The sequence below is a fragment of the Anas acuta genome, chromosome 10 (assembly GCF_963932015.1).
Source record: "Anas acuta chromosome 10, bAnaAcu1.1, whole genome shotgun sequence".
In the NCBI taxonomy this organism is placed as follows: domain Eukaryota; kingdom Metazoa; phylum Chordata; class Aves; order Anseriformes; family Anatidae; genus Anas; species Anas acuta.
Genome location: NC_088988.1, coordinates 17,960,196 through 17,982,929, shown reverse-complemented (window position 1 = coordinate 17,982,929; position 22,734 = coordinate 17,960,196). Strand labels below are relative to the sequence as shown.

The following is a 22,734-nucleotide window of genomic DNA, read 5'->3' as shown; positions in this document are numbered from 1 at the left end:
TGCCAGTGGGAAGCCGGCCCATGGTCCTGCCATGGCCCATGCTGCTGCCCACAGGGCGTGCTGGGCAGCCCACGCCACGGGCAAAGCCCCCCCAAAACCCGCCTGGCTCCACGCGCAGCACCAGCCACCCCGAGCGGGCACTTTGTCTGGAGTCAATAGGTTCTGAACTCGTAAAATATTTACAGGGGAAAAAAGCTGATCCGCACGTGACTGACTGAACACTGTTGGCTTTTTTTTTTTTTATAAATCTTTTTCTATTGCTTGCGTTTTTCTATATTGAAATGCAAGTGCCCGGGCATTGTTCCTTAAAAACCAGACAAACACGCACAGGCACCCCCCCACCGCCTGCCTTTGTTCTGCCTACACGGGGTCTGCGGGCTCTGCTGCTGCGTTGGACAGCCTGAGCAATACACTTCCTCGATTTTATCTCTATACTTAACACCGCTTTTGTTAATTTTAACATATTCTTGAATTTTGATAGGCATTTGTATTATTCTGGGTGTGAAAAATTACCTTTAATAGAAATACCTTCCTTATAGCTATTTTTCCCAGTGCCAGCCCTTTCTTGCGCTAGCTAAGGATTTTTTAGATGATTTATGAATTTAATTTCTCTTCTAATTCAGGTTGCTCAGTCCTAATCAGACTTTGACAACTCACCTAAGGTGCTTTCCCCTTTCCATGTGAGACTAATAACTCTGTACCATCAGTCTTCTAGGCCTGCCATCTCTTTGTGCTCTCTAAAAACTCAGAACAAAACAAGGCGATCCCATTACAAGAGAACTCCAAATGCTAGTTTAAGCCCGGCATAGCCTCTCATATTTGATTAAATATCTTACTGAAAAGACTATATGCTCCTTCCGAAAACACGGGATAAAATGCTGAAGCACAAAAGAAAACCGAAGCCTTTGGGAAAATTTCCTTACCACGGCACTTTGGAAATAAAAACCACAGGAGAATATATTATTAAGAAATAACCAGAGTCTTCTGTTAGAGAAGCTCACCGTAAACACACTCGGATTCACTGAGGCACCCAATGAAACAAGGGAGCTAATAATACCTGTCCTGGGGGACCGCGTGCTCCTGAGAGTTTTACTCAGAAATGCAAATGTGCCCGCATCGTGCGGCTCTAGCCTACAGTGCGCCACGCACAAGATCAAAATAAGCAGAGGGAAGAACCTCGCGCTTCTTAACGTGAAGGGAGGGGGACAAATTTAATTACCACTATCAGAAGCACACAAAACAGTATTTTTGGAGCTCCTACACTCCTTCCCCAGCCTCCTGGGGTCTGCCTGGGCGAGCCCCAGTGCTCCTGCAGGCCCTGAGCAGGGCTGCGAGCAGGATGCCCACACACGGCCCCACAACTGCCTGGGGTGCCTCAGCATGGGCAGTCCCCATCTCTCTGGGCCACGGCTGCCCGCACAGGGGGCAGCAGTCCCCAAACCCTCTGCCTGGGCCCAAAGTAACCTCCAAAGCTCCCTGACAAACACCAACACCATGCTTCCAGCCCGTTCTGACCTTCGAGCCAGGCCAGACCTGCTCGAAACCACTGCTGCACACACACACAGCCCCCTCCTGTGCCACACCACCAGCTCCACTGCACGTCCAGTGCCACCCAGGTTTTATCCATTTCTGGGTCCCAAGCAGGGGAGCGATGCATTTCAAAACCATTTGCAAGGCAAAACCATTTTCCAGGAGTCCTTCCTAGTTATTCCTCTCAAATAGGCTCCAAACAAATCCCATATCTGGAGCACATCTTGTTAATCCCTCCTTGGCCTAGGGTAAATCAGGCTGCAGAAGCCAGTTAATTGTTCATTTCTTTGAGGGCTGGCATCATCATTATGGGACCCTTCACAGCTCTACTATAAGCACTAATTTCCTGATTTGTTCTCTATTGTAGGACCAGGAGAGCATCCTCTCACATTCTTTTCTCAAAAACTACTTAAAGCTAAAGCAAAACGCTTTACATAGTACCCTTAGCACTCACCAGTCAAAACGCATAGACAAAAGCTTCATTGAAGGGCTGTTTCCATGGGAATATAAACCAACAAAAGCCAGGAGACTCAAAGTTGAACCTAAAACTGGCTCCTTACCTTGCCCTGCTGTTCCTCAGCATGCCAAGGGTCACTGAATGGCATTTGATTTTTTGTCGCTTTTTTTCCTGGAACAGTTAGGTGCTCCTGGTGTTAAGGACTGGGTATAAAACAGTCTCAGCCTGGACTGTAAGTGTTAATGCAAAGATGAAGAGGAGCACATCTTGCAGTCCTCACTCGGGCAATGTCCTCCATTGAGGACAAAGGGGGCTGCAGCTGGGCAAAGCTCCGGGACCAAACGAGCCGGAGCAGACAGAGCGGGTTCACTCAGATGGGCTGCACCTGTCGGCACCTGGGTTACAGGCTATCACAGCTCTCATCTGGGATTTCTTTTAAAAAGTAATTGAAGTAAAATTCCCTCTGATGGGATACTGATGTGACAGATTGTCTTGCCTTGCGTTATGGGTACGCGTTTCTTAAAGGCAGATCAATATCCCCGTCATGGGACACCCGCATCCTGCTCCGCCTGGTAACACAAGCGGTCAGTGACCTGCCGCCTTGGGCATAAAGGCTGTTACTGCCCATTTCTTATTTCCAAAGGGGTATAAAATCCTCCAGTGCAATCTCAGCTATAAAGCAGCAAGGCCGTGGTTTACCGAAGCCCTTTACCTGCCGCCCCATTAGCACGCACGCCACTGGCAGAGCAGCGGTCTGCAGGACAGACTGTGAGCAGCCCGCTGCCCACAGGAACTCACCCCGGAGGTAGGTAGTGTGAAAAGCCCAGGACGACTGGTTCCCAGAGGGAAAAGCGGGGCCAAAATATCACCAACGCGAGCCATCTCCTCACAGACATCATGAGGGGAAACAGAGGGGGCTCAGTGGTCGGGCACAAGCTCGCTGGCTCTGCGTGGGCAGCGCGTGGGCTGCTCCTGCGCCCTGCAGAGCCGGAGCGGCCGGGCACTGCGGGGGTGACCTCGGGGTGGCTGTGCCACCTGCCCAGGACATGGCACAGAGGACACACAAGACGCTCTGCAGAGAATTAGCTCAAGCACGGCCAAGTGGATAAGCTCAGGACTGCTGCTGCCAAATCTGGGCTCGTGCAGAGCCAGGGTGACGAAGCCTTGCTGAACCCAGGCTGACCTTGCACAAAGCCATGAGGCATCTCCACGCTGAACCCACGGCAGGTGCAGCCTTATCCGCATCAGCTAGATTTTTCCAGCAAAGCCCCATCACCTCATTGTGTACAGGCAGCTTAGTGTACTGCGAGTTATTCCATCAACATGAAACATGTGAAGAAAGGACAAGGCATCAGCATTCAGTCCCTTAGCATTTACTGTGCGAGTCGGGTCGCTGCACACGTGTGCTCACCCTGTGCACACACCACTTGTGCACAAACCGTGCTATTTGTGTTTAACGTAGGCAGAAAGCACAGCACAGGCTCAATCTGGGAACAAACGGCTTTCTAAATTATATTCCTTCCTTAGGTCAAGGTGTGATACAAAACTACCCTCAAAATATGATGTTAGAACAGAGCGTTAGTTACACAGGCGTTAGGGTACGACTGACCGTAGTGCTCTGAAGGCAACGTCAGGACGAGCACGCTGCCGAGCACAGAGCCGAGCTCCCAGCCGAGCCCGGGCTGAGCACCCACGGCCTTCCCGAGGAGGCACGGAGGTGCCGGCAGCCACAGTCCTACAGGCAGGCCCAGCTGCACGCAGGCAAGCTCCCAGCTCCCAGCCTGCCCGTTCCTCCTTTGTTCTCGCCCAACCCCATTGTTTCCCGGCCACTCACCGCACGTGGCCGTGGCCGACCTCGCGGGGCAGGGGGAGCAGGCGAGGAACGAGCCGGTGGCACTCTCGTGCTCCTTATGGCAGCAGCAGGAAAGCTGGCTGCAAGGCACGACCCTGTCCTCAGCTCCATGATGCAGCGATGGGGACAGCACTGCTCCTGCTGCCTCGCACTGACCCAGGAGACAAACCCACGGGTTAAACCCCGATGCCTTACTCAGCTGGTCAGAGGTACACCCGAGGCTTTTTAAGTTTCTTGGTGAAGCTGTTTTGCAGATTCCTTCTAATGGCGGTAGCGGCAGAGGCTCCACCGGCACCGCAGGGGTAGGAAACAGCCGTACGGCATCAATCCAGGATTTCCTGTCTGAAATTTAGGCTTCACATCTAAAACACAATGCACACACAACGTCTGTACGGCCGAGGAAACATGAGACGCTTGCCATACATTTATTATCTTCCTGGGGAAATGATATAGAGGACAAAAGAGACTATGTTTACTCCCTCCCCAGCTGCTTTTACAATCTAATAATTTATTTCTCCTGGACATAAATTTCAGATTTAAACGAAATCCCTGAAACCTAAAGATGCCACATGGTAAAGGCTAGGGCAGTATTTCTTCCTATTTTGGAGACAGAGTGTTTAATGCATTGCTCTGTTAACCAGTAGCCTTAAATTTCTGGGGAAAAAAGGAGACAATTAGACTGTGGCAGACCCTAGATGCAAATACAGGCAACTGATTACTGCCTTCATACACAGAGTTAAAAATATCTGGTTATTGAAAATGATTTTCGCAGTCCATTGGGGCTTATCTAGGTTTGGGCTGAGATGTTTATTTTTTCTGCGGCAGCCGTACTGGGGGATTCTTTTACAACGTTTCCTTACACTGTAGCCATACATCATTCACATCTCTGCAAACTGACTGCCTTCCTATGATGCAAGAAACCTCTGCAATTAGAAAAACAACCATCTCCTCTTTGAGGAAAATAAAGCAAAATAAATAAAATACTTATCCAAACCGAGTCAGCAGGTAAGACAGCAGTGTTCTTGAGGCAAATGCAAAAATCCAGGCTATAAATTTGTGTTAACTGTTACAAATATATCCATCTGTTCACAGACTAACTAGTGACTGAAACTGATGAATCCACTGAAAGGTAATTTTCAAGTCTACTAGCGTCTGTCCTCTTCTAGTAATAAAGTAAATGCTTTTCAGTAACTGTGCTGCTTTTGAATGCCAATTTCCATTTAAGTAGGCTTTGGTTTTGGCTCTCTCCACAATAAATAAATAAATAAAATAGTAAATACCTTTTCTTTCCAAAGGTCAAACTAAGCTTTTAAAGAACAAGCAACATTTCAGCAAGCCAGAGAGGACAAAACTCCAATCAGATAAATGGTGTGTGTAACGATTGAGAGCCACGGCTGCCTCGGCTTTCTTGAATGGGCTGCAGGATAGAATTTGGCACAAACAGCCTGATGTTGAAGCTTACATCTCTTTTACTGCAGACAAGAAATTCACTAAAATATATAAATAATGAATGTGGCTAGGGATCTCTGCTGGTACTGCTGCCGGTTCTGCAAGATGCAGGAGCAGAATCATAGACTGCTCCATGTTTTTGTTATTAGAGAATCCTTGTTCTCCGACAATAAACACAGAATATTTTAACTGAAATGGCTTCTGCAGCACATACAATATAAGTTTCAGCTCTCTGAAAGTGCCAGCAAATTGCAGAAAGATAAGTTACAAAGACATACCTAATTTGCTGTGATGAATTGTGTGCATGCTTCAGTGATCAAAACTGCAGCTGAGACCTATTATATTTAATGATCTAGACATTTCTTGTGAAAACACTCAGGCATATACTGTTATGTCTGGACAAGCATCCCCATTTTGCTCTAGCAGCAAGCAAATGAAGAAACCGAACTTTTAAGAGCATGCTGTACACCACCTTGGCTGAGCTGCTTAAGCCAGAGGCTGATCGAGCTCCACGGTTTTCCTTAAATAACGCTTGTGCTCTGCCCTTTCCAATGCAGCATCCCTGCTTCTTTGAAAACTGAAGTCAGTTCCTTTGGACGATAGCGACACTCACAGGAGGAAACAGAGCTAATCCCTGCTCAGAACCCAAACTACGCTCCCCAGCAGCTACTACAGCACAAGAAAATCAAAGTGCCTGCGTTAGAGATCTCTCCCCATCAGTGAATACAAAGACACATTGTGACAAGACTTTTGTGTGCGTGTGCAGGGGATTCTTTTCTTTGCCTACACACCGCAGAAATATTATTTCTATTATAAGGACCGTGCCCAGCCTGGAAAGGCATGTGCTGCTGAGCCTGATGGCGGGAGGGCTGAGCAATGGTACCTGGCTCTGCCGTCCCCAAGGACGCCGCGGCCGCGCAGCCAGCTGTGCTGATGGGCACGCTCGCAGCCCCGCAGCTTGCGGCCCCTTTGCTCTTGGCTCCAGGCAGAGCAGAAGGAAACAAGGCTTTCTGCCACCTTCCTATGGGGATAAGAATCTCCCCTTATGAATACATGAAGGACTGCTGAATAGAAGGTCTGAGGTTTCCTGAGCTCTCAGTGTGGCTCCTCCAATATTTTCCTGCATGGATCTGGGTACATTGTTCGACTGCAGCCTTTCCAAATTGGTAAAAACAACCTCAGAAAGAGTGCTGGTATGGTTAATTCATTGACAGTTGTAAAAAAAAATATAATAATAATAAAAAACAAAACAAAACCACCACACACACACAACACCACAAAGCAACAATAAAGAATAGAAAAACAAACAAACAAAAAAAGCAGATCTAGAGAGAGAAACCACACGGAGTATTCTTGCAACCACACATCCAAGAGCTCATTTTCTCCCTCCCTGGTCAGTTTGAATGGTTTTCTATCATTCATTGTTCAGCAAAATGGAGCAAAACACATCTTGTGCGTTTGACTCCAGAAATAAGGCTTCCAAAGTGCTATTTCATTCACCTGAGAAGCTGCTAAATACTATCACAGTGGTTATTTGTGATAGCGTGGTAAGGAGTGAAGAAAAGGTATTTGCTAATTGTTGACATAACAAAATTAATTTTCCATCCCTAAACTTTTTCTCATCTCTCCTGTGAGCTCTGATGCAATGTTACTGACTGGCACTGCTGAAATGCCAACTTGCATTTCTCATCCTTAATTTCTCTCTAAATGTCATTAGTAATTGTTATTGCCAGACCAGAGAGTGCAATCTGGTCTTTCCGAAAGAAAATCTATTTCTCATTTCTTCTGCTGTGCTTCCTCCTTTCGGCTAAGGATGGATGTCTTACACAGCCCGTGCATCCCGTTTCCAATAGGACGGGACTGCGTTAGTGTTTCTGAGGTAAAACATTGCTGCTTTATTTATTTATACAGAGAATTCAAGAATCTTTATTAATACCAAATCGTATATTGAGAGCTGTCAGTGTTTTTGAAAGCTGTGCTGTCAAGACAAGTCTTAACTGAGTAAAGCCAACAAATGCAGGACAGAAGCATCCTTTAACATGCACCTACTAACTCCTCTCTTGTTTTCTCCATGAATTTCCATGTTTTGGCAGTTAATCATGTTATAAAGGTTTCCCCTTTGTATTTGACATATTGTGTGTTTTTTCTCTTTCTGCCACATGGAAAAACCAAACCTTCACCCAGGATGCGTGAACTGGTCAGGATTAACGTGTCACCCACAAGTGGAAGTGGTTTCCATGGCTGGGTGCGATGGGGAGGTTGGGCAGCTGTGCTCGGGGGGAAACCTGCCAGTGCAAGAGGCGGGGTCCTCGCACATCGTTACCCCACACCAGTGACTGGCACAGCTACGTGCAGTGCCCACAGAATTTAGTCTCCAGTACTTGGGGCGAGCAGCACCTCAGCACTCAGCTCAGCCTCGGGAGGGACGGTGTCTGCCAGGACAGACCCTCACAGGGGCTCTCCAGAACCAGCGCACCCTACACACGTCTGCGTTGTTTTGTAGTGTACTTAGAGTAATCGGTTCAGAACTAGGCTGTGTTTCCGTATCCACTAACTAAAGGCATCTTAGCTCAGAATAAACAGACATTTGGACATTTCCAGCCAGGAATCGTGCTTTCAATAAACACAATTGATGCATATACATTGTCTCTTGGCGGCTTACACTCCCGCCCATCTGTTGGGATGGCACGGTGCCTACGCAAAAGTTGGTTGGACCCTTGCCCTAGGGCATAGATGACAGGCACCGGCGGGTTTAGCTGGGCAGCCTGAGCAGCGAATCCAAGCGCCATCCCTGCTGTAGGAAGCCCCTTCTGTGTGCCAGCGCTGCCACATTGGAACGCCATGCCTCCTTACACTTGGTCACACATGTTGACACTTGGGTGCGCTTAAGTGCATTAATGACTCAAACGATGCCTTTCACCTGGCTCCCTTTTTTTCCACCCCCCCAACTCCGCAGCACCGCGGGGTTTTCTGCACTTGTTAATGCCAAGTTGCACACACTTTGTTAGCCAGGGCTGGCCACAGAACAGCGTTAATGGGGTAAGAAATGAAGGAGGGTTTTTTTGTTGTTATGGGACAGGCTGCTCGTATTTCCAAGTGTCGTCTCCAGTGGGTCTTTGTAGACTGGAGAGATCTCTCTGTGCCTCGCTAAGACACCTCAGAGATGACAAAAATGCAGCTATGTATTGATCAGAATTTTCATTTCAAATGAAGAAAAAAAAAAATGCTGCACCTCATCACCATGGCAAACACAGGGCAATTTGGGGTTTCTGCACCACCTTCCCCCAAAGCAGGAGAGGCCAAGCAGCCTGGCTGTGCCAGGGCACCCCCACCCAGAGGGGCAGGAGCCGCCGCCTCCCTTTGTGCTGGGAAAGGAGGCGCTGCCAAGTGCAGGGCGCTGTGTAAGTGCCCCCCCTGCTTTCACACACAGCATTCACCTTGCTGGGAGTCAGGCCCAGGACAAAACCTCAGCCCCAGCTCCTGCACAGCCCCACAAGCATTCCCACGTAGTCTGCAAGGGCTCTTCCAGCTTTGCTCATCAGATAGCCTGCTCCTAACCCCAAATCCGTACGCAGCCATATGGACCTCCTCCGCTGGTTTTAAACACACGTACTGAGAGCCAGGGACCTGAGAGGCAAAATTCTTCATCGCTGCGACACGAGAGCAGAGGTAAAACTTCTGGTTTCACAGTCCATAAAGAACGCTCAGGCAGACAGACTCAACATGATGGGTATGTGCCTACAGCACTTTTAATTTTTAATTATTGTTAGTTATAATTATCTGACTGCGTCTGAATGAAACCCAGCAATATGGCTGGAATAGATTGTGGTATTCTTGTAATTTATTAGCTTTGTAACTACTAATAATTAAAATTTAACAATACTCTAAGCACCATAGCAACATTTTTTGAGAAACACTAGCCAAATCTGCTCAAATAACTGACTAGACCATTTTCAGGATTTTAAAAGGAGGAAAAACACTATATAGAGCTGTGTGTGTGTATGTATTTAAAATGCAGAGATGTAAATTCTGTTCAAAAGAAAAAATGGATTTTTACTTACAGAAAATTAATTCTGCACATAATTTTTTGATACTTCATATGAAACCCAGAGCTCGTGGTTTGTTTCCAGCAAGAGGCTTCTGTGCTTAACATCTAAGTCATGCACAGTCAGCCACGCAGGGTTAGGTAAGTGACTTTCAGAGACAGATGCATGTTAGGTTCTGTTTGTCCTGCCATCCTCCCCTATCCCCAGGGAAAAATATTTTCTGCAACTTCATCAGAGTACCACAGATTTGCATTTCTCTCACTGACTTCATGGACACTTAAGCCCAGAAGCACTGAGATATTTCAGGGTCTTGCAAGCTCATTGGGCTGTTTGCAAGAACCATTTTACTCCTATTTAAGTAAGCTTTCCTCATACCTCCAGCAAGTAGGTAAAGCTCTTTTTTCAAGTAGGAGCTGGAGACATTAGCCACCGAGTTTGAATAGCTGGGTCCAAACCCAAGACCTCATTAGTCTCTCCTCTGTGCTCCAACCACTGTTGGTAAACTGAGCCCTGTGGCCATGCCCGGCTGCAGATGGGCCATGTACAAGCCCAGGGGCTCTCCTGCTCCCCACTTGCTACAGAGGACACCGCAGCATGGCCCAAGGACCGTCGGTGTGAGAGGCTGGAGTTGTTGCTCCTTCTGGCCCCACCAGCAGTCCTGCCAGGGAAGCCACCAGGGCTACGGGCAGCACCTCAATGTCCCCGTCAGGACACAGAGCGCCCTGCGGTGCATCACTACAGTGCCCTGCTTTCCTGGGCAGGATACAGAGCTCCAGAGCAGACTCATCTAACATCAAGCTGACATTAAAAGCAGACTTTAAAAAGAAAACCTGCTTAGGGCTTGATCTGCTGTAATCAGCGGAAAGAATCCCAAGGACTTTGATGTGGACCAAATCAAGCCCCTGGAGGACGTTCATGGTAAATCATTATTAATATAATGAGTGCAATTTCTGTGCAGCAGCTCATGCCTGTTTATAGATATATGAAAATTGCCAGCTTTTCACATAAAACAAAATGAGGAAGGAGACAGACCACGGTGTTAACCAATGAGCCATAGTAGCCACTCTCCTTTTGATACACGTACATTTAAAGAACCTGGGCACTTGAAATGACAGCAAATTCCTCCAGTGAAGCTCCCTTAATTCAGTAGCTTGACATATCTCCAAATCTGAGCAGAAGAGAAAGCCCTTTATTCATAGCAGGCAATAAAACACCTGAACACCTGTGCTAGGAAAGACCTGGCAGGTACCCTGCTCCCTCGGTACCTGGATTATTTGCGCATTGTTTATTGTATCCCTTGCCTTAGTTTTCATCAATTGTAATCATTTAGAAGGAAACGGTATGATTAACAGTACACAAGCAAACAGCAGGAATTAATCCTTTAAATGCAAATACTTCATTGGTGATGTGATGGCTCCCCGGAAAAAGCAGTGGCAAAAGAGTACCTATGAAAAATCCTCCTAAAGTTTTTTTAAAAAAATAAACAATAATAATAACTGTTCAGTCACAATTTGCTCAACATAATTCTCAATGCAAGTGATCGAGCAGATGCATTGCTCAGCCGTGAATAATGCCACAAACATAATTCTCAGCACCCATTACGTACCATGATTTCTGACCCATCTCTGGAGTGGGCAGAGCTCCCTACTGCACTTTACATAGTAAAACCCCAAATCTCAGTTGTCAAAGAGCTGGTTCACCCCCCTGTGTGCCATGGTGGCTTCAGCTGCCTGGTGGCAGGCAGTTACCTCCTGCCCAGTCCCACAGAGAGAGCTCGGTTTCAAAGGGATCCTTCTGCCCTACCTGCGAGGGACCCCCCAGAGCCCACCTCTCCGCTTGTTTCAGTAAGCACACTTCAGCAGGAGGAATGAAATGCCACAGCCTTGATGTATTATGAATTAGGTATAAATTTACTTTTTTTTTTCCCAGGGTATTTTCATCATATTCATGGATGTCAGTCTCTGCAAACAGGATGTGAGGAACGAGGAGCTGCTTGCCTCTCCTCCCCTGCCCTAAGGGCACGCTGGGTTATCACACGTACCATTTCCACTGTGCTTCATACTTAACCGTGCCGTGTTTTGTTTCCTCATTTCCAGCGAGATAACATAACCAGTTAAATAACTTCTGTTTTCTTTTCCTCTGGCAGTATCAGCATAACCTCACTGACTCATCACTCCAGATTCACACCAGAATTTCCACAGCTTATTAAGCCAGCCCTATTCCTCCCAGCTTCCTTAAGCCGTGGTTTTATGGCTCCATCAGACAGCGCAAACAAAGCATAAACACTTTCTAAAACACAACTGCTAGTTCACAAATGAAGAGAGGGCTTGAGAGTTTTAAGAGCGTTATGCTGCTGAAGCAGGATTTGCCCCAAGCACTAAGCTGCACGCTCAGAGTAGCGACCTTTTTCCATCACATGGCACACATATGGCCTTCTTAATATGCATTATGTTCAAGGTAACTGTTCAAAGAGATGTTTACAAGTCAGCAGGGCTAATTCCTAGCCCAAGACATCTCTAGAAGTTGCCTTTTCCTGCTTTGCATGTAATTTTCTCCACCCTCTTTTTCCTTTTTTTCCTTTTTTTTTTTTTTTTTTTTTTATGAGCATACCTCTTAATTTCTTCATGAAATATTTGAATGCCCTTCTTCCCCCTCCCAGAAGTATTTTCAGTGGTTTCATTTAAAACATGCAGAAGTAAACAAGGCATAGGTTCATATTTTGACTAAAAAGGAATAGTTGTTGTTTTACACCAGTGGGAAAGCAAGATCAGAACTGAAGAGTCAAATCCATCCAGCAGAACCATTTGATGGACGGTGATTTTCCCACCTAAGAACAGTTGCACTATTAAGGTTTATGCACATCTAACTAGCAACTGAACAACTGGCTCACTAAAATAATACTGGGTCTTCCTTACTTAACAAAAATATCATGCACAGTTGAGGAATCTGGAACAGATAGCTTGCAAATCAGTAACTGGAGAGATAATCATGCAACTCAGACTGGATCAAGAGTCTTGAGCGTTTCTAACTGATTTTTGCACAAATTGTGTCCTCATTGGCTCAGGTATCTGATTTAATAAAATCCCTGGCATCAAGTAAACACCTTTTCGAGTCAGCCCTGAAATAAGGACTGAAACTCTGCAGCTAAGTATTGAATTTTCATTCAGCCAACACCATTCAAAGCGACTTGTGTAATTATTATAAGCAGAGAAATTTTAAACACACGCCAATCCTGCATGAAAACTGGAAAATTATAATTACAATTTATCTGATTAAGGCTGCTATTTGCAGCAATTTTGCAATGCACAGCACTTCAGAATTGAAACACTATGTAATTAAAACTGTTAATTGCAAAAAAAAAAAAAAAAAGGCCACTGTTAAGACTATAATTTAACAAGGTTCTCTTTATTTGACCATCGGATTGTAAAGGTTAATGCAGTGGCCTAGGAAGCCAGTACACCTATTTTAATTGTGCTGGCATCTTGACCAAACACCACTTTAAAGGAAAAATGGGAGGAAAACTCAGAGCTGGCTTTGCAAGCCACTGCTGCCTTCATAAAACATTCGTAGTGACAACACACAAACCAAAATCTGCTGACTTTATTAAAATATTAACAAGGTATAGTTAAAACTTTTGTACACTTATGCAAATCAGGTTGCTAGAACAAGGGAAAGAAGAGATTCCCCTGGGAGACAAAAAAATAAAATCAACAAAGTGAAAAGATCAACCATCCTTCCACAGCGTGACAGCACGACACAAGAGGCAGCAGCTTGGGAATTCAGCAAGATAAATAAAAACCCTCCAAAGTTTAAGTAAATCATGGTTTATAAAGCTAATAGATTTAAATGAGGCATACGGTACCACCCTATACAAATCCTGCATTTGCCAGCAGACAGCAGCAGTGTTTTTGTGGCAGTGCTGCGCAGGTAAACACGCCTGACAAGGAAGGCCAGGGCAGCAACCTCCCTGCGAGCCCTGTGAAAGCTGCAGCTCAGCAGCCCATTTCCCTGGGAGGCAGCACGCCCACAGGACCTGGCTCTGCTGCTGGAGCAGCACAAAGTTAATGCCCCACAGAGGCTGTAGCATCTAAGGGTTTAGCATCAAAGTATCAGTGTGATTTAAAACCCAGCCTCATGAGCGGGGCTCCGAAGTGATCCCTGGGGCCAGGACCCCAAGAGCAGCTCCAGCAGCACATCCCAATCAGGGTCTGGTCCCTGCAAAACGCTCGCTGCAGCCAGGAATGCAGGACAAGCACCAGCTTTGCAGGGGCTAAGCTGAAGGGACTGTAGCCCCCTAGGAAAGCAAGACGTGATGCCTGGTTTGCACAAGCTGCTGCTTATTAAAGTGCTATTGCCTTGGTGGAGCCTCTAACGAAGCATTGCGTTCAGCTGCACCAATGCTTTGCTCTTGTACCTAGGTGGGGAAAATTCCTTTACATGTGACTTAGCAGCAAGGAAGGGGAGGGGGCAGCCTACCATTTGCTTAGTCTTTGTATGTTAATCAGTCCCTCAATTATTAATAGAGAAAAAGAAATTATTTACAAGGTGTTTGACGTAGACATGTCAGGAAGTAGCAACTCTACTGTCAAGAGAAATACTCAAAGAATCATGATATCTGTCTTGTCTTATTTATTTATTCCAACCATGCTCTGAGACCCTTCTCTCCTGATAGCACCCAGGGCGGCAGAAGGCAGCTGAGAGACTGTTTAAGAGCAGGAGCAGAGACCATACTGGGGCTCTGCACTTTTTCTAAACACTGCACAAGGGTGATGGTTGCACACAGACAAATCAAAGGCTTTAGCTTTGCTTTTACTCCTGTTGCAAACATACCTGAAGCTCTGTTTGAAAGAAGAACTTCTGTGGGCACTGGGAACAGTCATAAATTTTATCTTCCTGTCCATGGACTGCAAAGATGTGCTGCTGCAGTTTATTTGCCTGTACAAAAACTGAAATAACATAGAACAATTAGTTAGGATTGCTTCATATAACACTTCCCATCCTGAACTACACTTTATGATTTCAAAGACTCTAGAAAATCCAAGGATATCAGCCAGAGAAGTGCCAATACACTTGGTTCAGCAGAATTTCCTTACAAGTAGTCAATTTAGAGTCTCCAGGCTGGCAGTCAGCTTACTTCTAACAGACCCTAAATCCTGTATGGATTTTTGATATTTCACATAAAGCTAACATTGTCCACGGGTGACTGGAAGAACTCAATCATCAGACTGAGGAGAGGACGTCACCGCTCCCTCCTGCAGGGAGCCCTGGGCCCACGGCAGGTGCATTGGATGCATTTTTAATGCAGGACAACTGGGCCAGAAGAGGCCTTGGTGGCTGGTCTGGAAGATGCGTGCCCAGAACAGCATTTCTGGCAGACACCAGGCACGTGAACCTGAAAGGGCAGACTGTCACAAATTTTAGACCTTCTAAATGGGCTGTTCTTTCAGTATTAAAAATTAAAAAAAAAAAAAAAATTACAAATATTACACATATAACAACATATACATTATGATTTTGAATTGACAACTATCCTGACTTCAAGTGAAGTGCAGGACACTGAACTCCAGCTTTAGCTGGTTAAAAACATCTTGTTTAATTTTTGTCTTATCTTACATGACTGTTCAGTGGTATATGAGAAAAGCTTCTGCAGCAGAATTAAAGACATGCAGTCAAAGAGTTACATTAAGGCATGTTTCAGGAAAGGAAAAATTAACTCCAAGCTCGCAAAAAGCAGGCTCTCAAACTGTGGGCCAAATCCTAAGGAACTGCAGGAGCTGACCTGCGGCCCCTTGCTGACACCTCCTCCACAGCCACACGTGTGTGAGAATCATCTCTAAGCAGTTAGATGGTAACTATTTGGAAACTTATTGAAAAGTTTGTAAAAGGCACCCTTAAAATGCATCCTGCAGATCCATTAAGCAAGCTCACCCAACATGACTTGCACTGGTGAGACAGCTGAAAATGAACCATGGGGAAGGACACAGAGCAGGGGGCACTCAGATAGGCACTGTTAGGAAAGGAGTTGGAAATGCTCCAAGATGAGCAAGCTGGCCTTAAAGAAATCTTTGAGAGAGGAGTTGTCAGAACTAACTGTTGTGTGGTTTGATCTTATGAGCCATTACTCATGTGAGGCTCACCACTGGCCTCAGACAGAGCCCTCACTCAGGGGCGGGAGGGCTGGCAAGAACAGGTCCATGCCTTGCAAGTTGCGTGCTTGGAGACCCATCTCCCCTTCCGAGCACAAGGTGCAGGTTGTAAGGCTTCTCATCACAAGCAGCAATGCAGAGCCTGCTGCGTTTGGGCAGCGCTGCACGGTGTCAAACACCCAGTGCTGCTGGTTTAGACAGGGGCTATTTTGAACATTTCCAAGCACAGTATTTCTCTTCCTGAGAAAAGGCATACCGTATTTTACAAATCCCCTGAGTGTCATTTCTGGATCAAGCCATGCACACTGAGGCTTGTCTCAGTCTCCCTGTCTTACCTGTGAAACAAACAGGGCATTTGAATGTGCCTCCCATCCCCTCAAAGCTGTGCTCAATCAGGTGACACAGGAGCTTTGCCGGAGAGTCAAACATCTGGTTACACAGCTTGCACTCATGATTGATGCCTTCCTCTGCAAGGTTCAAATGATACAACTTGTTAGTGACACAGCACATTAGCGTCTGGGATGCAGCAGCCAGCGAGAAACGCCGGTGCCGGCGCGCGCAACGTCGGGGACCCGCAGCCATCGCCGTGGCCCCGCTGCGAGAGCCGGCTGAGCCACTCGTGTGAAGCGCTCAGGTGAGCAGCACCAAGTCACATCTGGGGCCCCAAGTCACTTGGTCATTTAGGGACACTCATTTTCAGCCGGGATGGAAGCGGGGCTGGGATCAAGCCGCCAGCAGCCTGCACACCTGGCCGGGCTCCCGGCGGCACCGTGCCGCTCCACCTCGCGTCCTGCCGCAGAGGAAGGACATCGCTGCACTGGGTGTGAATTACTGAGCTCTCCCACAGCATTTAAAGCCTGAGTTCAACCACCACCACTGAAAGCAGGCTGCCTCACCTCTGCACATACACAGAGGAAGAGGAAACTATGGGAGAAGAGCAGGAGCCCAGACCAGTGTCAGCCTTGATTTTCTCTCTCTCAACTTCTTCCAAGGTGCAGATAGACCATTAAAGGGACGTAAATGTCATTTTAAAGCATAATTTCCATATCACGTATCTTAAGCTTTATTCATTCTTAAGCATTTACTTTCTAGCTGAACATAAATAACAACAATTATTATTTTGTAAGATGGCATGTTTCTCTGTTTACCCACTTCCATATTTTTGGCCTTTTTTTGAGGTATTGAAGCCATATTAAGTCAATTTCCACAATAAACATGAAAGAAACCTTTTGGTTTGCTTGAAATGAAGGAGGAGTAGAAATTTAGAAAACAGGTTTATAATACATATTTAATATATAACAGTAAACATCTACATTTTAAAGATTTTGCAGATGTTTTTTGCAAATACTTCCTCAAAACATCTTCCCTTCATTATGGCAGCACACATGAAATTGTCACGAACATCTTTAAAACTAAACAAACTGCCTTTTGATTTACACTCAGCTTTGTTTTTACACTTTCAAACCTCACTAACTTCAATTTTTAGTTCCAAGATGCCTAAGAACTGACTGCATTACACAGTGAGTTGCTCTCTTGCAAACAATGTGAGCCTCCAAAAGCACAGTCTTTACTTACAAACATTTTAAATTAGTTTTAAAGCGGTCAGACAGAGGGAAATTATTTTCTTATAAGGTTTTTGGTACTCCCAGGGTCTCAGAGCCCTTTTGCAAGGTGGGCAGGTGAGCACTAGTGCTCCAGGACCAGGACAGGCAAACAGAGAGCTCTGGAGCAGCAGCTCAGTGGCTGCCACGTCTGCAGCGAGGGGCAATGCCCAGGGCACGCGTGGCTGGATGGGTGCTCCATACAGGTGCTCTGTATGGGGCAGCGGGAAAAAGAGAATAATAATAATAATAATAATAATAATAATAATAATAATAATAATAATAATAATAATAATAATAATAATAATAATAATAATAATAATAATTTTAAAAAATTGCACAGAGCAGGTGGTGAGCTGCCCACACTGCCCCATGGCTGGGAAACCTGAGTGGTGCAGGGGAGGCGGTGAGTGGGGTGCGGAGAGGCAAGCGGGTGGGCTGGGAGCGGGGGAGGGAAAAGGGAAAGAGAGGGAAGAGTCAGGAGCAGAAAGAGGAAAGTGCTGACAGTGCCACAGCAGCAGCTCCCCCAGCAAAGTGGGTAGCCGTGGCTGGGCACTGGGATAGCTGTAGGACACAGCGAGGTTTGCAACCCTCTGTGTGGGCACCCCGCACGGACGGGCATATTGTCCTCTCTGAAGCATGGGTTTCCAACCTGGCCCTCTCCCCGGCTGTGGTGTAAGGCTGCCTTCCTGGATCAGGCCCTTGCCTGAAAAGTTTTGGCCTCGTGCAGCCCTTCCCATCTGCTCCGGAGGGACGGAAAGCAGGGGGAGGGATCCGCGCCCCGCGCTGAGCATCCCGAGCATGCCCAGCACACAGCTGCTACAGCAGCCGCGCACTGCAATAAACTTGGAGAGGACAAAGCAGATACTGGGGGAATGGAACAAATTCCTTCTGCGAGTAAATCAGAGAAATCATGTTTGACATTAATTTTCTACTCTCCACATACTGGGTATTTGGAAAACAGTGATTCATGTACAGCCCGTGGTCCTGTGTGAGCACGTGCGTTCATAAATACGGACAGACACATACTGCTGATTAGAAGACTGCTCCTTTTGCAGCCTAAATACCTACAATTTCAGTAAAATTAAAAAAGTAGAACAATATTCAGCATTTCCATTGAAGTATATTTTTACAGTCTTGGTATGTTTAATTAGGTAACAGAGATTGTGTATTTTCTTGGCTGATCCCTGCAGTATTTTAAATAGTTAAACCCATAACAAACAAACTAAAACTCGAATGAAAAATAATAAAACATAATGGGTTCCTGCAGATCTGGAAATTTATCCCACTCGAGGCAAGACCTTTTGATTTGCAAATCCACTTCTGAATTATAAGGCCTTCTCCTCACCGGTGGGGGTTTTTATTCCACTCCCACAGGAGTCCATTATGTATTTCTTGTGTCTATAAAACCATCCAGGAAGAAAAAAGGGGGAAAAAAGTACCATGGTTAGCATGACAAACGCTTCTCTTTTCATGCATGTGTATTCAAAATATGAAAATGCCCAAAGATATAGATAGAATTGCTGCTATAATCACTCTCTTCTCCGTGGCATTTTACAGCATATTATTTTACACAGCAACACGGTGCATGTGTAGGGGTACTCAGTCACCTTTGGAGAATAACTTTCCTGAATTATATCCGATGCTATAGGCGCGCGCGGGGCGGCTCTTTGACAATGCAGCACACCAGCCAACGCTCCAGTCGACCACGTGGCGCCGGGCGGCAGGAACACAAAACATATAATCATTTCCCTCATTTTTATTCCTTTTTTTTTTTTTTTAATATGACAGGCATCTATGAGAGACCTACATAACTCAAGTGAATTATGCAGCCCCTCTCATTTGTAAAGTAAAATGCAGATTTTCACAGCTCGCTGTGCTAGATCTTCTCCCATTTCTCCATAAGTGTATCTGTGCGGGGATCAATTGATTTTAACACTAAACGAGCAATGCACAGCAAACAAGAATCTTGGGTTTCTTGCCTTTTTTTTTTTCCCAAGCTGAAAATAATAAGCATTAATTTTACACTTCATTTCTCAAAAAAATAATAGGATGTGCTCTTGTTTAAAACAAGCAGGCCTGCTGGATTCTGTCAGGCTGAAACTATGTCAGGCCAAAAGAGGAACAGAGCGCTTTGTGTAAAAGTATCATGGGGAGATGATAGTATCCTGTAATGTTTTCAGTACCTACTTTTGTCTCCAAAAGCATTTGATCCCTGGCAGACACATCCTTATTTCCATACTGGTCTTGAGGGAAGCCAGTAGGAACGAGAGCTGATTATCTGAATCCTGAAGGTGAAACCTGGGTGGTGCCCACTGATGTCAAAGGCAGGCATTTGTATAAATGTTGAGGTACATAATTTACTGCCTGTTAGCGAGGATTAGGGGGCTGCGCAGCCCTGGCTGAACTGCAGCGGTGAAGCACGCCGCTCATTGTTTGCAAGTTCAAATGCATTTGCAGCATAGTTTTAAATGTGTTGATAGGGTGCTTGGTAGCACTTACGCTCTCATCCTGCCCGTTTTAGTGGGAATGTGCTTCTCCATAAAGCTGTTTGTGCTGCAGCAATGTGCATTTAATACATATTACAATCAGCCTCTGAGCCTCTAAGAGAACTGACGCTGGCAGCCTCCTGGCGAGGATGCAGTATAATTAATAATGCTGTATTAAACCCATGTACTGTATCAGCTGCATTTCTAATTATAACTATATTAATGGCAATATAAAACGATGCATTAACACTGTCATGTACCGACATGTTATCAACCCAAAGACAAACTTGAACTGGAGCAATAAAAATGGAATTGTCTTCATTGTTAGTTAAAACTTCAACTTGATTTAATAAAGCAAAATTTTCCCTTATACCCACAATAGTCCCAATTTGAGATAGTGTGTAGGGCAATCTGATGCTCGCTCCCCACAACGTGTCCATCCCGTAGCACTGCTCCCCAAAGCAGCATATTGCTACCTCGCTGCAGCAAATTAAGGCAGTAAAAGGGAACGTCTTTGCTGTACTTAGATGTACACATCCACGAGTTAACCACACTTTTAATGAACTTTGAAAATCCATAATTCAGGGTAACAAAGCATTAACATCATGTTCACAGAGCACCTTCTCTTGTCCATTACATCATAAATCTGGTAGAAATAAACGGGCCATGTAAGGGGTGCTCTAATTATAATAGAAATAAATACAAATTGGAACAAACGCAGGGAAATAAAACGAAGACTGCATGAAACTGTTCTGTTTATGCAATTCATTCCCCGGTAAATAAGGAAGCAAAGGGGAAATTTATAGCAGGGGAAAAACAGGAGCTTCTCCAGCTTTTCTTCCTTCTGGCTGCGGAGGAGCGAGGGGCTGGGGCTGAGGACGACAGTGATGGACACCCCTCTGGAACAAAGCCTGCGGGAGAGCCGGCTGGCAGCGCCGCACTGCTGGCTTCACTGCAACCCACCCCAGGGTGAAGGCAAAGCCCAGGGCTGAGCCCAAGCTGGGAGCACCACAGGGGGACGGCGCGTTCGCAGAGCTTTGGGTGGGAACACGGCGATGCCGTGCAGACGGCATCCCTTCGTTGCCGCTGTTGTCTGAGGCCCTGTCCCGCTGTTAGGACCGCATCGCTCCGGTGCGTTTTTGTAATTAATCCCGCAGGACGGAGCTGAGCCCTTTCCTGGCCGGCGGCACAGCCGCGGTGCAGCACGGCTCCCCGCTGCTCGGGCGGCCCCGGCGGTGAAAGGCAGCGGATTGATGGCGTGGCAGCAGAAATGTCACCTGGGGAGCTGGGTGCCGTCCTCCCAGGGATGCTGGAGGTCAGTTACCATGGAAACGCCGAATGAGCTCAACCTTGTAACTGACCCTTATCTTTTTTTGATCTGTGGCCCACTTGGGACCTTGGCTGGAAATCAACTGGAAAATAATCTGGTCACATATCAGAAAGAGAACTATTTATACTTATTTATCCAGGTAGAGCTCATATCTGCCTTTGACGCCTGCCCGATGAAGGACTCCCACCACCTGCCCGCAGCACAAAACGCCACGCCAAAGCCCCGGCCGGCCCGAAGCACGGCCACGAGCCGCCACGCACAGCCGTGCCCTGGGCCCCGCTGATACACTGCCGGTGTCCTGCCTTGCTCGCAGCCTGCACGAGCCCCCCGACTGGCCCGCGTGGATAAGCATTCACCTGCACCCCTTCTTGGAGGGTTTAATATTTTATGTTGGTATCTGCTCCTCATATTCTTGTGTGCTTTATCTCTCCGCTGAAATATGATTCTGCTTTGAAATATATTTATATGATCTAGAATGGCACAACGCTGATGTCTTTTATGAGCTGAAGATTGTTTAATAAAATCTTGCATTCCTGCCTCGTCCTTATGACAATTTTACTATTATAAGTTTTCAAGGGATATGAGAGCTGTCCACCGTGGTTAGAAACATCATTTTAATGAAAAATGATAACACAGGGACTTTGGTTCTTCTGGAAGCTATGGAAGGCAAACCAACAAAAATGCCGAGTGTTCCAAACATGCATTTGCTTTTGGGTGAGACTCACTAAAATCCATCCTCTTCTTCACAGCTTTCCGGCAGATGGTCAGCCCTGCCGGTGGACTGACGAAGCAAAGGGGCTGCCCCGCTCCCCAGCTTTTCCCCAGGGGAAAAGGATTTGGGGATTCGGAGGAAATTTAGGAGACATGAGCTCCTGGCAAGTTCCACTGGTGCTGGAGCAGCACCGATGGGTTTCTGGTAACCAACTGCAACGCTTCTGGTGATGCACATGCTATACGTGGCTGTGGCCTCTTTTTCAGGTACTCTTTTTTTCAGACTAAATTAGCCCTACCGCACAACGGGCTTTAAACTCTCTTCATCATCTCAGGGGGCCTCCAGCTCAAAATATGCAGAATTAGATGCCAAATTATTTATAAGGTAGCTTGTGAGTTCACTGCCTCCAGTGCATGTCACCACACTGCAATATTAAAATGACCATTAAGAAGAAGCACGGTCCCAGAGGGACTCGGGATGAGGTTGTGTGGAGTTTCCCACCAGGACGAGGGCAGCTTTCTGCCTGCTGCTCCAGCGCCTGCTCCACGATGGCACGGGGGAGGCTGAATGGCAGCCACAGAAGATGGGCCTGCCAAGCCCATCCTCATCAGCTTAATTTTCAGTTTACAATAAAAATAAAGTCTGAAAGTTCAAAGGAGTTCATGAAGCTATGCATCATCTGTCTGCTGGCTGCAGAGTCCCAGAGGGACCCTGCCTGCATGGCTTTATTTTAGATGTAGATATTAATCGGAGAAACTGCATAAAGATCATTTATAGAAACACGCTACACTTTAGCACAGAAACTTCACACTCTATCAGCCTTTCTGTGAAAACATTTTTTTTTTTTTAATAGCTTATATTAAAACTCCTCGTGGATCGAAGTCTGGTAATTCTGGCTCTTCCCTCACAAAAGTTCTTTAAGGAGTAACTCCAATGGCTTCCATGGAAATGCGAAATCTGTACAAGGAAAGAAAAGCACACCTTCCTCGAGCATGCAAGCACATACACATACACGCAGAACGAGCTTGGATGAAGCTAACGAACCCATAAGAACAGCTAAAGGTGAATAAAAACACCACGCTTGTACGCTTCCCATGCAACTCGACCCTGGCCATGTGTTCT

At 46.2% G+C, this 22,734-nt stretch overlaps 1 protein-coding gene across 7 annotated transcripts in view; it reads right to left on the bottom strand.

The window, feature by feature from the left end:
- ZNF423 (zinc finger protein 423) overlaps positions 1-22,734 on the bottom strand; it is a 209,498-nt gene that overhangs the window by 6,777 nt on the left and 179,987 nt on the right. For 6 of the 7 annotated variants that reach the window (XM_068693083.1, XM_068693085.1, XM_068693086.1 and 3 more), the window contains 2 exons: positions 15,816-15,947; positions 14,165-14,280 (listed from right to left, as the gene is read on the bottom strand). The exons of the other annotated variant lie outside the window; for it this stretch is intronic. In XM_068693083.1, coding sequence (XP_068549184.1) covers positions 14,165-14,280; positions 15,816-15,947 — 248 coding nt within the window. The remainder of the gene's footprint in view (positions 1-14,164; positions 14,281-15,815; positions 15,948-22,734) is intronic. 7 annotated transcript variants of the gene reach the window in all.